This window comes from Cebus imitator, unplaced genomic scaffold (genome assembly GCF_001604975.1).
Source record: "Cebus imitator isolate Cc_AM_T3 unplaced genomic scaffold, Cebus_imitator-1.0 Scaffold279, whole genome shotgun sequence".
Lineage (NCBI taxonomy): Eukaryota > Metazoa > Chordata > Mammalia > Primates > Cebidae > Cebus > Cebus imitator.
Window position 1 is genome coordinate 2,402,339 of NW_016107594.1, and position 18,565 is coordinate 2,420,903.

Genomic DNA, 18,565 nt, shown 5'->3' on the forward strand with positions numbered 1-18,565 from the left:
AAAAAAAAAAAAAAAAAAGTTTCCTATGACCCAAGAATGAGTTATATCAAACTCTTTATGCCACTTAAAAATATTGTTTATTTCTTTTGTGCTTCATCTTAGATGTTGCACATTGTAAACATTCCTTGCTTTGGGAAATTATGAATGACTTCTCTTCATGGCCAAAGAGGCCCATGGCAATGCACTCTACAGACAAAATGTGTTGCAGAAATTACAGCCACATGGACTGAGGCTGACTTATTTTTGCAGCCGTGCCACAAGGTGGTGTGAGTTACTGTAAGCAGCATTCACTCCGCAAGGCCTTTCTGAATTGTGTGGTGGAAAGATTGAAGTCTTTTTTTTTTTTTTTTTTAGGCTTTGCTAAAAGCATAACTAGAATTGTAGTTGTGCTTCCTGCCCTCAGTCTCAGGAATCATCTCATACGTTAGTGTCCAGTGACAGTCTAGCCATTCTTTATGAGGAATGTGGCAGATTCTGTACATAATGGTGATTACATTCTCGCTCCAGAATAATCATCTGGTTTGTTTGTTGATCTTTGAATCACCACTTTAAAATAGGCATAATTTTGTAAGAAATTGCAAACTCAATGGAATTCTCAAGGGTATGGAGGTTTTCCATTTAATTTTAGAGCACTTCTTGAAAATGCTGTCAAAAGTATCTTGTTAATAATCTTTGAATACAGAAGAAAGATTGACCACATGTAAATGTACATATTCTATGTGATTCATATATGGTGTTATTAATGGAAGAAACATTGTGATTGATAAAGAAGTGTATTTAGTGGTTTATATGTGCATGCACACCACACAGATTGGTTTGCAGATAATCAGTGACTTTTTCTATGATCGGAAGAGGAAAGGAAAGTGGTTGAGATGTAATTGTACTGGATGTCATACAAGGGTATACATAACACACATGCATGCTACTATATAAATGCTAACACCCACGTGCAAACACATGCATGTGTGCATGACGTGAGAAAGAGATACATGCATGCTAGTATATACATGCTAACACCCACATGCAAACACATGCATGTGTGCATGACATGAGAAAGAGAGAGAGGAGAAAAGCAGGCAGAGGCTCAGGTCTGAATAACAGTAAATAATGTTACATGACCCGTTTGCGTAATGTCTTGGCTCCCTACCTCCTCTATCAACTGTGACTTTTCAACCTCTGTTTTAAAACCTTCTGGAGGCTGTGAGAAGTGACATCTCTAAGCTTGACATATGAAATGTGCTCAGAAAATGTTCCGTCCTTCCTTGGACTAGAACTTTTATAAAGACTGATGATTCGGATAAAGCCCTGCTCATATCACATGTTCCTCAGTATAAGCTGCATATGGATTATTTTCAAAGTAGTCAACTCCCTTTATTCATTAAGTAGCAAATGTATTCAGTCATTTGTTTTGTAAAGGCCAATTGAAAAAAGAAAAGTACTATATTTATATCAATTTGTGTCAAAAATTCATAGTTGCTTTAAAGTTCAAGTAAGAGTGAGTGGGAATAGACTCTGAATGTAAACTTCATTTCAGCAGAGTCCTTTGGTCCGTGTTTCTTTTTGTGCTGTCAGGCAGGAGACAGGAAGGAAAAGAAGTTGTTCTAAACATTACTCGGAAGGACTTTGTCCTGCCTTTCCCACAAGGTAAATTGGCTACCTGTGTCCACACATTGATCTTAGTTTATTATAAGTGTTTGTCCCATTGGAGAGAAATTACCTGCTATGAAATTCCATATGTTTCTTTCTTTCTTTTTTTTTTTTTTTGACAGAGTCTTGCTGTGTCACCCAGGCCGGCGTGCAGTGATGCAATCTCGACTCACTGCAGCCTCTGCCTCCTGGGTTCAAGTCATTCTCTGTCAGCCTCCCTAGTTGATGGGATTCCAGGCACTACCACGCCCAGCTGATTTTTGTTTGTTTTTTTTTTAGTGGAGACAGGGTTTCACCATGTTGGCCACACTGATCCTGATCTCAGGTGATCCACCTGCCTCAGCCTCCCAGAGTGCTGGGATTACAGTGTGAGCCACGTGCCCGGCCATATTCCATATGTTCTTTCCTACCATTTTCTTGTTCCATGATTTTTCTACATGGCTAGTGTCAGTTGAATGGGAAATCAAATATAGTGTGATAATTCTACCACCAACAGTCCTCCCCTCCTCTCTTCTCCTTTCAAACAATTTGCAATGCAAAAGAGAACAATGTCTGCACATTTCCATACTCAATATTGGTGCCCATTATTTTTTTAAAAAAAGAGTGAAAATATTATGGCATAATATCAGAACTAAGCCTCAGTTGTGGCCTTAAAAGTTTCTTCAGTTGTAAATTTAAATAATTCAGCATTTAAAATTTATGTTTTTATTTCTACCACAATTTTTGTTTTTTCTCTGTAAATTTTGTGTGGGAAAAGTTGTGTTTATGGTTTATAAATTTCATTATGAAAACTATTCATTGATATTTAGTTCTCATTTATTCTAAGATAATAATTCCTATTACTGTTTTGCTACAGTGCATATACTGCTGTTTAGTGACCATAGAAATCCTTTTGAAGAAGTGAAATTATTTAGTTTATTTTTCCACCAGAAACCTAGAGATCAATGCATTTCTTCAGTAGAGCTGCTTCTTTTGAGGGAATTTTTGTCTTGATTTTGATCTTGATGCTAGGAGCTGGAGGTCATTATCCTTAGCAAACTAACACAGGAACAGAAAACCAAATGCCACATGTTCTCACTTATAAGTGGTAGCTAAATGATGAAAACACTTGGGTGCATAGAGGGGAGCAACACACACTGGGGCCTTTCAGAGGGTGGAGGGTGGGAGGAGGGAGAGGAGCAGAAAAAGTAATTAATGGGTACTAGGCTTAGTACTAGGGTGAGGAAATAATCTGTACAACAAACCCCATGACCCAAGTTTACCTATGTAATAAACCCACACATGTACCCCTAAACTTAAAAGTAAACAAAAAATAGTATTTACTCAGCATTGGATACCCATATGTGCATTCCGAGCCAATGATGCATACAGTCTGTGGGGGTGTGATGAAAGAAGTCATAAACAACGCCTCTGAAAGTAAATGTGTGTGTGTGTGTATATGTGTGTGTGTGTGTGTCTGTGTGTGTGTGTGCATGCACTTGGTGTGTATGTAGAGAGAGAGAGGGAGGAGTGGGGGTAGGTAATAGATTTCTAGCGAAATCATATCCACGTTGCCTCTGGCGGAATAAAACCTGCTGTAGAGTTGGAAGGAGGCTTTGCCACCATGCTGCACATCAGCCAGGACAGTTACATCCTATTGTTTAGGGTAATGGACATGTGTTAGTGTTTAGAAAATTTGTTAAAATAATAGTTTAAGAAAAAATTACTGGGACCTGGCCCACGTTATAGCACTCAAATTTTGGGAAAATAAATAGATATGCAGTGATCAGAAACAATATCCCAAAGATCACTTTTAGAGATTAAACTGTCTTGAAATTGAAAATATTTTAAGATTATTAATTCAGAGTTCAGATATTAATTCTAATGTTCTGAACCTTACTGAGAGAATGACACATCAATAACAAGGACTTTTTTCTTTGTGTATATGAATATTACAGTGATGTTCTTTTCCCCATTCTTATTTTCCTTATCTCTTAAAATATATGTTTTTCTTAAAAGAAAGAGAAATGAGAAATGTGAGAAAAGAAGCTCTCATAATGACATGATCATAATTAGTTCATGCACATTAATTTTCCACATCTTTTAACAAAGGCTAATAGTAGCTATCTTAAAAATGGCTGACTTATTTAAATTTGAAGATTGCATGGATTTATAGAATGCAATCTTAGAAAAATAACATTAGTGCAGTTTTCAGTTGCATTACATGTGTATTTTTTTGGGTGTATGTGTGCATATATTTGAAAGTTAAACTGCCAAAATCTAACTGGGGTGTGTGTGTGTGTGTGTGTGTGTGTGTGTGTGTGTAAATGAGACAGGGAGAGGGGTGAAAATAGAAAATAGGAAAAGTCTTATACTTTGTTTAGTGCAATTCATTGATTTTCCAAGAAAAAAAGTAAAATTCAGAAAAGTTAATTATTCAAGGTTGTTCTATGTAGATAATATCTTGTAAACAGCATAGCAATACAAATCTCTCTTTTAAAATACAAGGTCATATGTTTGAAGATGCTTTGGCTTTTATGCCCATGGATCATTGGGTTCGCTTGTATAATTTTTCCCAGGTCTTATGATTTCTGAGACTGGTTCATTGTTTATGGCACGTGCCTCCACTGTTTTCAGTCAACCAGAGACACCCTCATCTGCTGCATTCATTCTCTGCATCCAGGTGTGACGCTAGAGTCAGACTCCTGCCTGGACCCGGGCATTCCTGTGAACGGCCATCGCCATGGCAGTGACTTTGGCATCAGGTCCACGGTGATGTTCAGCTGCGACCCAGGGTACACACTAAGTGATGACGAGCCCCTTGTCTGTGAGAGGAACCACCAGTGGAACCACGCCTTGCCCAGCTGCGATGGTAGGTGGAGCTCCGAGAGTCAGTGTACCACACAGACATGCAGAGACGGCACATTCATCTAGATCGCTCAGTGGTGTGTGTATCTCAGGGGGTGGTACCATATGACTGGTGTGACTTCTCTCTGAAAAGTTCTGCGCTGTAATCGTACCACTCCTGATCGCTTGAAGTTTGCCTACAACCATGTATCCCCTAGATAGAACCGCTGTCCAACTTTATGCCCAAATAATCAGACTTACAGAGCTTAGTTCTGCACATGTGTTTTACAGACGGTATTTATTGAAACTACCATGTGGGGCACCGTAGTCGCTGAACATAGCCTAGGATGTCAGACCTGATTTTCCTCTGATATATGTCCAAGTGTCATGCTTCCTCTTAGTCTGCACTACGTGCCTTGGTTCCCTTGCCCTGAATCTTCAGCAGAGCCTTCTGGGAGTTCTCATTCTGAGCACAGGAGCGCTCAGCAGATCTTCAGCGGCTTTTTGTGGTAACAGCCACTCCTCTTGCGCTACACAAATCTTCTCTTGGGAATCTCACAACAGATAACATTCTTGATTATTTTGTATTATTATATTACTCGACTTTATACTATACAGTGTGTAGTTATAATAACAGGTAAATATGTTGTTTGTAATCATTTGCCAAAAAAACAAAAAAAAATTGGGGGTATTTTGTCCTTGGCCATGAATATAACCCAATAATGACATTATTTCTGTAGAAAACAGTGCTCCAAAAAACATTGTGTCTGTGGAAAAAAACAAAAATATACTATTATTTGTGTCTTCAGTACTTTTCATAGACAAAGCCATTTTCTTTCAAACATGATACATGTGTTCATTAAACACCTTGGCTTCTTTAAAATGAGCACCCAAAACAACAGAGTTTATGGGATTAGCTGTTAGCTGCAGATCCCTCAAAATCTTTGACCTTTGTCACCAAAGCACGAACCCCACAGTAACTGGTATTGTGGCAGAAAGCCCACAAAGCGCAGGTGGACAGAGTGGCTGGAGCCCTCTCAGGAAGTGTAGGAAGTGTGGGAACCAGCTGGGACCAGTGGAAAGATCATGCTCTGGGCAGGAGTAGGTGGGAGCTAAGCTCCACATCGGTGGGGCCACACGGGCAGGCTCAGAAGGAGATGCAGGGTGATCCCCTGCTGGTGCACGGAAGGGCTCTTTATTTTGTGCAGATGAGCTGAGGCATTTTTCTTTTCCTGGTACTGGTTATAATTCCAATACATCAACTCCATTTGCCTAGGGAATATGGTGTAAGCACCAAGGTAATTTAGACATTGTATTGACATCATTTTGCCACTTACCCATCTTCATTGAGCTAAGAATTACTATTGCAGCAGGAAAGACAGTAAGAATTTAGAGAACTGCAAAAACGTGCATTCTTAATTCCTTTTATATTTCACAACAATAGCAGAAAGTGGCAGAAATTACCTAGTGCTTTTTTCGCCTCTCTTATATGAATCTGCAGCGTGTGCTATAGGTACCCAGCCCCCTATATTTCCCCACAGAGGAATTCTTAGGCCAACAACTGCTTCTTATCCAAGCAGATGAAAGAGGTGAAAACTTGTGAACAGTAGGTATGCCTAAATTTTTCTGGAAAGACACGTCTCATCATTTTCATTTTCTTATATTAAACTTTAAGTAAACTGTGAAATAAATATTTAATAATCTAAAATAATATATTGCTTTCATAAATCTACAGAGAACCATCATGTAAGTGAATTTGCCTATGAATACACCATAATTAATAGTAAATTGTTATAAAAAGCCCCTTGAAAGTCAGTAACAGGGTATACTCCTTGGTTTTAGTGCTATCATGTAACATTGCTCGGAAGATCCTAACAAATGCAAAAGTATATGCAAATGATATGAATTATAAATATTACATAGAAGATAGTTGACTATTAGCAATAATTAATTCACTAGGTGGCTTCATTCAGGATAAACATGTCCGTCGAGTTCCACATAGGCTATAACTTATTAGAAATGTAATAAAATCATATGAGGTAAAAAAAATATTCAGGAATAATATATCTAACAAAAAATGTAAATGCATATATGCATACATACATATACACATGTATACATGTATACATATGCATTCATATATACATACATGCATACATATGTATATGCCTTTATATTTCTATTTCTATTTTTAATTGTAAACATATATATTTAATTGTAAAATTCATATGAAATTTACTATTAAATGTATATGTTTACAATTAAATATAGAAATAGAAATGCAACAGCATTGGTATTTTGTATTCAGTTATGAACTTCATATACATATGCATTTCATATGAAATACACATGAAGAATACCTTAAAAATGAAAATACTGTGTTTTAGAAGAGCAAAATTTAAATGTACAAATTTTCTACAAATTAAGTTTTAAATTCAATAAAATCTAAAATGAATTGGGATTTTAATAGCATTTTCAAATTTTTAAAAATTAATCTGGAAGAGAAATGCTCCCAAAGAATAAGAAATATATTGTTAAGGATAGTAAGGAAGGACTATCCCATGTTATATCAAAGTATATGAAAAACTAATGATAAACAGAACAATATGCACTTGTTACAGAAATACACTAATATATTCTATAGCATAGGGATTCTAGTAACATCTTTGTCTGTCCAGAAACTGAATTTATAATAAAATTATTCCATATCGGAGAAAAGGGATATCCTATTAACACATAGTGTTGGACAAATTGGATACCTGATTTGATTTTAAAATGTTTAGAAATGTAAACAAAATAAGTTACACTTTGATTAAAGGTATAAATATAAAGATTCAAAACTTGGAGTTATGTGAAAATACAGGCTATCTCTCAGATAACCTTTTTTCAAAGATATCTATATATTTATTTGTTTGTACAGCATAAGTGTGTAGCTCAGTGCATTTCCCAAAGTAAATATGTCCCTGTCAGATCAAGACCGTATAGCTCACTAAATGAACATTTACTGGACTCCACAATTCCCTTTCACAGCCTCTCCCAGTCACTGCCTCCCAGGTTTCAACCTTAGTTGTCTGGCACTAGTGGTGATGTAAATAAGTAAAATTATCAGTGAAGGTGCTGTTTGTCCAGCTCCTTTCCTCCAACCTTAAGTTTGTGGGGTCCATGCGTATTATGGCACTTAGCTGTGTTTTGTTCCTTCTCACCATCTAATTTTATTGCATAAACATACCAACTTTTTTTTATTTTGTTGTACTATTTGCTGACTTTTCAGTTGTTCCAAGCACATTTTTGTATATTTCTTGGACATTGATATATCATCCTTCATAAAGCACCTGTTTCTTTGTTTGTATTTTTATTGGGTTGCATGCTTTTATCTTACTGAATTTTAGGTGTTGCATGTATATTTAGATACAGTTGCTTTGATCTATGCGTTGTAAATCTTTTCTCTTATTCTGGAGTTGGTCTCTTATTGATATCTTTTTGATGAATAGAAGGTTTCAAATTTAAAATAGTCCCTTGTTTCACTGTTTTCATTTGTGAATGAGGCTTTCCATGTAGTGTTTAAGAAGGTTTGCCTACACTCAGAGTAATGAAGATATTGTATTGTTTTCTGGTAAAAACTTTAAAATTTTTAACAGCTTTATTGAGGTATAACTGAAATGCAGTAAATTGCATATGTTTAATGTGAACAATTTGATATAATTTGTGATACACACACACACACACACACACACACACATCCATGTAACCATCACCATGGTCAATAACTTCTTAATCACCCCTAAAAGTAAATACTTAGGTTTATCTTTTAAATATATAACTTCAAGTCATCTAAAAATGTTTAGTAAGGAGTGATGTAGTATCCCGATCCATTTTTTTCCAACATGGCTATCCAGATGAACTGGCGTCACTGATTGTTGAGATCCTATTTCTCCCCTCAATGCTCTGATGAGTCTGTCACAGGACAAGTGACCATATCTGTGAGAGTCATGTTTTCTTTGTCATTGGTTTTTGCTTTTTGAGAAAGTTGAGTTTTTAAATCTTGGAAAAACTAAGGAAATTCAGAAACAGTAAATGAAAAAATGTTGACCATTTTTGCTATATGCAAACTAAAAATTATTCTATTAAAAAAATGTAAAAAGGTAAAAAAAAAAAACTACCAAAAATAGTTGCATTCACCATGTAATATGCACATGAATTAATCATATTCTGCAATTGGAAGAAAGAAAACTCAAATAAGCAAAAAGATCTATGAAAAAAAGAGTTATGCAGATACATTTTATATCTATATAAATATATATAATGCTAATAATAAATATACATTTAAATATAGATATATATAATGCTAATGATAAATATATATTTATAAATATATTTATAAATGATAAATATATATTTATCATTAGCATTATATCTAATGCTAATAATAAATATACATTTAAATATAGATATATATAATGCTAATGATAAATATATATTTATAAATATTTATTTATAAATATATATTTATCATTAGCATTATATCTATATTTAAATGTATATTTATTATTAGCATTAGATATATTAGTAAATATATATTAGCAAATATATAATCATTAGCATTATATATCTATATTTAGATGTATATTATTAGCTAATGATATATTATTAGCATTATATATCTATATTTAAATGTATATTATTAGCAAATATATTAATATATATTAGTAAATATATATTTTATCATTAGCATTATATATGTCTATATTTAAATGTATATTATTAGCTAATGATAAATATATATTGCTAATGGTAAATATATATTTATCATGAGCACTTCAGTAACTTTAGTTATTAATTATTGCAATAAACTTAATACGATAAACTTTAAAAGATATCCAGTGCTGACCAGTGCTGACTAGGAATCAGAAAAATGCAAATAAATCATGATAACTTCCCTTTCCTGGTGGGTGTGCAAAAAAAGTAAAAAGATCAAAAATATTGAATATTATTGAGGGATTAGGGAGCTGCATATTTTTACACTCTATTAGGAAGATAAGATGATACACCCTTTTTAGAGTAAAAGATAAGAAATAATAGAACAATGCATGTTGTGTATATGCATACACTGCATAGATACATGTAACTGAAGATGTACACAGTGTTGCATGGAAGTTGACTGAAAATAGACATACTAAAATTGTAACTCTCATGCTCTCCTCTTTGGAGATAACTAGACTGTAGCGTGGCTGCAGTGAGACTTTTGATTTTTCACTCTACATTTTTTGATATTATTTGCAGTTTTATTTTTGTAATTAGAACTCTGGTAATGAAAAATAAACAAACTACATTCATCTATATAACTCTTAGTGTCAGAAAGATGCTAACTACTGCCTGATTATAATTTTGTAAAACTCAAGAGTGTCATATAGACTATGCAAATATTTGTCATATTTTTGTATTCTATATTAAAAATAATTGCAATCAGAATCAAAACCCTTAAAATATTCAGGTTTTCTTCATGTGTAACTGAGTTTGAATCAGTTTGATATTTTATTAAATACCTTAAATTTTCCATAGAATAAGTTAATCATATCATTAATTTTTCTTGAATGTTTACATATGGCTTTCTTGTATGATATTGAGCATTTTTAATAATTTATATTTTTGGAGTATAGATAAAAATAGAATTTTAAAATGGGATGTGTGTAAGCTGCTGTCTTTTGGATTTTTATGTGGTGTAGGTCTGTTGAATAAGTACCCACGTAGGGCTTGCCAAGTTGTTTTACTTGCAGACATTTTAATCATAGCTGTAAAGATTGAAAAGTTGATCACGAGGTCAAGAGATCGAGACCATCCTGGTTAACATGGTGAAATCCCGTCTCTACTAAAATACAAAAAATTAGCTGGGCATGGTGGCGCGTGTCTGTTATCCCAGCTACTCAGGAGGCTGAGGCAGGAGAATTGCCTGAACCCAGGAGGCGGAGGTTGCAGTGAGCCGAGATTGCACCATTGCACTCCAGCCNGAGCCGAGATTGCACCATTGCACTCCAGCCTGGGTAACAAGAGCGAAACTCTGTCTCAAAAAAAAAAAAAAAAAAAAAAGAAAGATTGAAAAGTTGTACTCTGATTATAAGGTGATGGGTGAAGACACCTTGTTATCCTAGGACAGTCATTGATGAACCTAGGCTCTTAATCTGGTAATGAAAACTGATGTACCCAAGTGAGAGACTTTACTTGACTCATTTGAGATACGTAATTTTGATTGTGTGTGTGTGTGTGTGTGTGTGTGTGTGCGTGTGTGTGTGCAGGCGCGCCCCCCATTCTCGCTCTGTCACCCAGGCTGAAGTACAGTGGCACGATCTCTGTTCACTGCAACCTCCGCCTCCTGGATTCAGCCAATTCTCCTGCCTCAGCCTGCTGAGTAGCTGGGACTACAGACGTGTGCCACCATGCCCAGCTAAACTTTTTTTGTATTTTTAGTAGTGATGGGCTTCACCATGTTAGCCAGCATGGTCTCAATCTCCTGACCTCGTGATCTGCCTGCCTCTGACTCCCAAAGTACTGGGATTACAGGCATGAGCCATCATACCTAGGTGTAATTTTGATTTTAAGTGAGGTTTTTCTCAAAAGAAAACAACATGCTCATGTACCTGTGCATTCAAATACGATCCACAAATTCCTCATTGAGCATTGGTAACTTACTTTTTAAAATATTTCAGTATCTAACCAATAATATATATATATTTTTTTTCATTATACTTTGTGTTCAGGGATACATGTGCAGAACATGCAGGTTTGTTACATAGATATACATTTGCTGTGGTGGTTTGCTGCACCCATCAAGCCATCATCTGTATTAGGCATTTCTCCTAAAGCTATTCCCCGCTAGCCTACCACCCCCCAACAGGCCCTGGTGTGTGATGTTCCCCTCTCTGTGTCCATGCATTCTCATTGATCAATTCCCACTTATGAGTGAGAACATGCAATGTTTGGTTTTCTGTTCCTGTGTTAGTTTTTTTGAGAATGATGGATTCCAGCTTCATCCATGTCCCTTCAAAAAACATGAAATCATGCATTTTTTATGGCTTCACAGTATTCCATGGTGTATATGTGCCACATTTTCTTTATCCAGTCTTTCATTGATGGGCATTTGGGTTGGTTCCAAGTCTTTGCCATTGTGAATAGTGCTGAAGTAAACACAGGTGTGCATGTATCTTTATAGTAGAATGATTTATAATCCCTTGGTTATATACTCAGTAATGGGAGTGCTAGATCACGTGGTATTTCTATTTCTAGATCCTTGAGAAATAGCCACACTGTGTTCCACAATGATTGAACTAATTTATACTTCCACCAACAGTGTAAAAGCGTTTATATTTTTTTACATCCTTTCCAGTATCCTGTTGTTTTCTGACTGTTTAATGATCGCCATTCTAAATGGTGTGAGCTGGTATCTCATTGTAGTTTTGATTTGCATTTTCTAATGACCAGTGATGATGAGCTTTGTTTAATGTTTGTTGGCCACATAAATGTCTTCTTTTGAGAATTGCGTGCTCAGATCCCTTGCCCACTTTTTGATGAAGTTGTTTGTTTTTTTCTTGTAAATTTGTTTAGTTCCTTATAGATTCTGGATTTTAGCACTTTGTCAGATGGATAGATTGCAAAAATTTTCTCCCATTCTGTAGGTTGTCTGTTCATTCTGCTGATAAGTGTCTTTTGCTGTGCAGAAGCTATTTAGTTTAATTAGATCCCATTTGTCAATTTTGGCATTTGCTGCCATTGCTTTTGGTGTTTTAGCCATTAAGTCCTTGCCCATGTCTATGTCCTGAATTGTATTGCCTATGTTTTCTTCTAGGATTTTTATGGTTTTAGATTTCACCTTTAAGTCTTTAATCCATCTTCAGTTAATTTTTGTGTAAGGTATAAGGAAGAGGTACCGTTTCAGCTTTCTCTATATAGCTAGCCAGATTTTCCAACACCGTTTATTAAATAGGGAATCCTTTTCCCCATTGCTTATTTTTGTCAGGATTGTAAAAGATCAGATGGTTGTAGATGTGTGGGGTTATTTCTGAGGTCTCTGTTCTGTTCCATTGGTCTATATATCTATTTTGGTACCAGTACCATACTGTTTTGATTACTGTAGCCTTGCAGTATAGTTTGAAGTCAGGTAGCATGATACCTCCAGCTTTGTTCTTTTTGCTTAGGATTGTCTTGGGTATATGGGCCCTTTTTTTTGGTTCCATATGAACTTTAGTTTTCTCTAAATCTCTGAAGAAAGTCTATGGTAGCTTGATGAGAGTAGCATTGAATCTATAAATTACTTTGGGTAGTATGGCCATTTTCACAATATTGATTCTTCCTATCCATGAGCATTAAAAGTTTTTCCATTTGTTTGTGTCCTCTCTTATTTCCTTGAACAGTGGTTTGTAGATCTCCTTGAAGAGTTCCTTCATATCCCTTGTGAGATGTATTTCTATGTAATTTATTCTCTTTGTAGCAATTGTGAGTGGGAGTTTGCTGATGATTTGGCTCTGTTTGTCTATTATTGATGTGTAGGAATGCTTGTGATTTTTGCACATCGATTTTATATCCTGAGACTTTGCCGAAGTTGCTTATCAGCTTAAGGAGGTTTGGGGCTGAGAAGATGAGGTTTTCTAAATGTACAATCATGTCATCTGCAAACAGAGACAATCTGACTTAATCTCTTCCTTTTTGAATACTCTTTATTTCTTTCTCTTGCTTGATTGCTCTGGCCAGAACTTCTAATACTGCATTGAGTAGGAGTGATGAGAGAGGACACCCTTGTCTTGTGCTGGTTTTCAACTTCCAATACTATATTAATAGGAGTGGTGAGAGAGGGCATCCTTGTCTATTGCCAGATTTCAAAGGTAGAGCTTCCAGATTTTGCCCATTCAGTATATTGGCTGTGGGTTTGTAATGAATAGCTCTTATTATTTTGAAATATGTTCCATTTATACCTAGTTTATTGAGGGTTTTTAGCATGAAGGGGTTTTGAATTTTATCGAAGGCCTTTCTGCATCTATTGATGTAATCATGTGGTTTTTGTCATTGGTTCTGTTTATGTGATCGATTACATTTATCGATTCGCATATGTTGAACCAACCTTGCATCCCAGGGATGAAGCAAACTTGATTGTGGTGGACAAGCGTTTCGGTGTGCTGCCGGATTTGGTTTGCCAGTATTTTACTGAGGATTTTCACATCGATGTTTATCAGGGATAGTGGTTGTAATTTTCTTGTCTTTTTTGTTACATCTCTGCCAGGTTTCGATAGCAAGATGATGCTGGCCTCATAAATTGAATTAGGAAGGATTCCCTCTTTTTTCTGTTGTTTGGAGTAGCTTTAGAAAGGAATGGTACCAGCTCCTCTTTGTACCTCTGGTAGAATTGGGCTGTGAATCCATCTGACCATGTTTTTTGTTTGTTTGTTTGTTTGTTTGTCTTTGGTTGGTAGGCTATTAATTCTTGCCTCAATTTCAGAACTTGTTATTATTCTATTCAGGGATTCGACCTATTCCTAGTTTAGCCAAGATTATTTTCTACTCCATCTAGCAGGTGACCTAGAAAATAAAACTTGTCTATCGATAGTCTTTTTCTCTTCTTACCAAAAACCAAACATATACAATATTTATTTCCCTTCTTCATCCTTACATATTGCATTATTTAAATCATTCTCAACCTCCAAGACGAGGTTGCACTCAGCCTTAATGAGCATTCCTCTAGAATTGCCCCAGGTCATGACAGTACTGACTTTTTCGACTTCAATTTCTCTTGATATTCAGCTCCATAAAGGTATATTACATATGAAAATTCCTGGAGGTTTAGCAGAGTGGGGTCAATGGAAACTGAGTGGAAGGATCAATAGGTAAGTGATTTAGGAGAAATGGAGTGGGAATAGACCAAAAATAGCCTGTAGGTTTTGCAGTGCAGGAATTCAGGTGCTATAAGGATGGCAGTTATATGGGTGACATTTTCCACAGAAAATAAAAGCACACTCAGCTTATTCATTTTGTTTATTTATTGTCTACCGATGTAAATGTATGTAAGTTTGAGATTTAAGCCTCTCAAAGGGATCAATAGCATGACTGTATTTTGCAGCATTGGAACATGTTTTAGAGTATAAAGAATTAATGGTAAAAATCTATTAATAAGCCGGGCACGGTGGCTTATTGCCTGTGATCCTAGCACATTGGGAGGCTGACGTAAGTCAGTTGCTGGGGCCCAGGAGTTGGAGGCTGCCTGGGCAACATGGTAAAATCCTATGTCCCCCAGAAGTACAAAAATTAGCTGGGGGTGTTGGCATGTGCGTGCATTCCCAGCTGTTCAGGAGGCTGAGGCGGGGGATTGCTTGAGCCCAGAAAGTACAGGCTGCAGTGAACTGAGATCACACCACTACACTGCAGCCTGGGCAGCAAAAAAGCAAGACTCTGTCTCAAAAAAAAAAAAAAAAAACAAAAAAAAACAAAAACTATTAATAAATCTACAAACTTTGAGTGGGTTAGAGTTTGGTATGAGAGTTCTAGTCAGTCATGGTTGATCACTTTCATTCAGCCATAAAGATTATTGTTGTTACCCTTTATCTCTTAAACCCCATGGTTTTGTTTATTTTGCAACAGAAGGTACATAAGTAAGATATTTAAACCTTTAAACATTCATAGATCTAAGAAAAGAAAAAAATAATAATTATAATGTTCTGTATCAACATGAAACAAGATAAACTCAGTGTCTGTCCCAGATCCATGGCATCAGTTCAGTGTGTTTTTAATGTTACTCTTTCACACATTCAAATATTAAAAAAATGAACATTGGAATAACTCCCTGTAATTTTGTGAAAGACGAACGCAAAGAGAACTTTGAATTTTTTTTTTATTAAATAAGTGTTTTTAAAAACTGTTTACTCTCTCCACAAGCATTTTTTGGGAACCTGCTGTGTTTGCAATCACACAGTTAGAAGTTTAAAATCTATCAGCATAACAAAAGGAAAGACATTTTAAAAGATCACACAATGAAGTAAACGCTTTATTAGACAAAAGAAAAGTGGTTGAGGATAAAGAATTGGAAAAAAAAAGTTTCAATTTGTGATCTTGAAAGCTGGGAGGCAATCTTTAAGAAGGAGGTTGAGAGGAAGGGACAGGTTTCAACGTGAAGAAATGGTTATAAACTGAGGTGCAGAGAGAAAAGCAGAGGCCTGGAGGGTTGGGGGATGTGAATTAATCACTGAAGGTAGAAGATGATCAAATGCCTTGTGTGCTGGTCTGAGGGCATTGTCAGAGATTCACACTACAGTGCCCAGCAATCCCAGTGTGAGGCCCCCAGAGTTTCTCTGAGGGTGAGATGGTAACAGCAATCAGGACTGGAGCCTCTGCTGTGCAACTGGACTGCCATAATTCACTCCCTTCCTTCCTATTGGGAATTTCTACACAAGATCCCTTTTGATAGAATGTTTCTAATATAAATAAATATAGGAACAATATATTTATTCATAAAATGTATTTAATATATTTATTCATATAAATAAATATATCAATAAAGTCAGTGACTTCTGTAGGGCATGGAGAGTCTATGAATATTATTGAAGTGGAAAGTAACTTACTAAGTCTGACTTCAAATAGAACTGTATTTGTGGTTTCAGGACAACAAGAAAGTGATGGAAAAAGAAAAGATGATGGAAAAAGAAAAGTCAGGCCCAAGGCTGTGCTTTCAGAGGTTGATCTTTCTGAGGAAGAGGAGGACATGCAGAGGCTAGGAGATTGATAAGACAAAAATGACCAGAAACCCACCAGTTGAAGCAAGTCGAAGTGGGGGAGTAGATAGCAGTGTCACTAGGAGGATACAGGACTTTAGGAGAGAGAGGGGGCAGAGCGCTTTCCCTCCAGATTCTTCCCCAATAGACGACTAAGTAACTTTCCTTGGTGACTTGAAGACAGGATAATATAGATTGATCATTTTTATGCATTTAAATGTAGTTGGAGATGAATTAATTTTATCAGTTTAGGTAACATATGCAGAATTTAGTATAAAGACTACTGACAGATAGCTTTGAATATAAGATATCTAAGTTTTATATAAAATGTTTTAAAGTCATTACGGTGAATTTCTTCATAAAAATTTGAGAAGTTACTGCATCAGTTCACACTGATCCAATCATAGATCAGTGAAAAGTTACCAATACGTTGCTTCTGAATTCAGGACGCCTCCATCTTCTGCTGTTTTTCTTCCCACAACATGGTGCACTGGCATCAGTTTCCTCTGTGGAGGCTTACATCTGTGTTCACTGCACTGTGATCTAATGTAGCTGTGGTCTCCCTTCTGTCCCTTGCTCAACCCTCATCCATGGACTCCAGACCTGTGTGTATCCAATTCCAATATCAACCATTCCGCATGCAAGCTAGCAGACATGGAGCTTCAGTATTCACAGCTGAATGCCTGCTTTACTCTGATAACCTGATTCTCCTGAAGTCTCCTTCGCCTATGGTTATGTCACTCTCAAGCTGTGACCTCACAGTTACCCCCAAATCCCCCTGTTTTATCATAATGCCCACATTCCATTCATGAGAAAGTCCTAAGGCTCTACTATCAAGACACAGCCAGGTTCAAACCATGTCTTGTCATCTTGCTGCCAGTGCCCTGGTTTGGGGTCCTGACCGTCTTCCTCCCTGCCACCCCTGTGTATTCTCTCACAGCAGCCTCAGGAGCAGGGCTAAACTCAGGTAGATCATGAGATTCGTGTCCTTTTCTAGGCAGGGCCATGCAGTGCCACTTCATGTCACGGAAAGAAATGTCCAACCCTTACAAGGACCTGTGAGCCACTGAGGTGTCCTTTTTGTTCCCTACCCCTGCCTGCTTTAGCCCCGGACCTAGCCACTTTCTCTCCACCCAAAGTATTCCCCTGGTATTTAGTGTTTTCCTTGTCTTTCTCAAGTTCTTATTTATAGACCACTTCCTAAATGCAGCACCCCCGCCACCCACAAGCCTCAGACCATCGCATCCCTCTGCCTCTATTTTCTTCACAGTCGTGTGTCATCTCCCAGCATTGCACATCATCTGCATTTTATATTGTTAGGAGCTTTATTCTGTCTTTTCCAACTGGGACGCATACTTTACAAGGGCAGATATGTTATCTCTCTTATTATTAATGATCCCTGATGCGAGGGACAGGGCCTGCTCAATAGCAGGTGCACAATAACTATTTGTTGAATACATTAATTTCACGTAGGATGTACAGAGTTACCCCTTTTACAGTGAAATGTGTAGTCACTGCAATCTTAAGATGTAAAACTCCCATGAGAAATTCTTAGAATATTCTAAAACTCATTTTAAAAATTTATATTTTATATCATGCATCCCATGAGGTTTACATACTAAAGAGATGATCTGTTCCCTTAAGATGCATGATGAGTGAGCATGATGAGGCTTGTTGCATCTTTCATAGATTATATAATTCTTTTGTGAATATTATTTGTGGAAGTGGCTTTTATAAAACATAATTCAGAATGATCATACTAATTGGAAGACGTTATTCTGGGTATCATTTTCTTCATGATAGTTCTTCTTGCCTAGTTCAAGAAAGGAAGTATAAATACTTATGCACAGAATGGGGACATGTTTTAAAAACACAAAGGAATCTTGTGAAATGAATAGTCAGTTGTGACACGGAGTGATGTTTCGCTTGTGAGACACTATTGTGAGCTTTTTACATGTATTCACGTATTTCATTATTCAGCAAGCAGGAATGAGCTGTGATTTTTGCCCCCTTTTACATATGAGGCTATGGAAACACAGAGGAATAGAGAAACTAACCAACTTAAAAGCAGATGTATTAGTCACTGTGCTCCAGAGAAATGGAATCAAGATGTATTGCAGGAATGGTTTCATGTGAGTGGGAGGCTACGAAGTCCCAAGATCTGCCCTCTGCAAGCTAGGGACCTGGAAAAGCCAGTGGCATGACTCAGTCTCAGTCTAAAGACCTGGGAGCTAGGGGAGCTGAAGGTGTGTGTCCTGGAGTCAGATGGTTCAAGAACCAGAAGCACTGAAGTCTGGGTGGATGCCCGAGCTCAAGAAAAGAGAAAATTTTTCTTTTTTTTTTTTTTT

The 18,565-nt window shown here is 36.5% G+C and overlaps 1 protein-coding gene across 2 annotated transcripts in view; it reads left to right on the forward strand.

The window, feature by feature from the left end:
• Positions 1-18,565, forward strand: part of CSMD1 (CUB and Sushi multiple domains 1) — a 2,110,588-nt gene that overhangs the window by 1,635,139 nt on the left and 456,884 nt on the right. For both annotated transcript variants that reach the window (XM_017501161.1, XM_017501162.1), the window contains exon 18: positions 4,310-4,498. In XM_017501161.1, the coding sequence (XP_017356650.1) occupies positions 4,310-4,498 (189 nt within the window). The remainder of the gene's footprint in view (positions 1-4,309; positions 4,499-18,565) is intronic.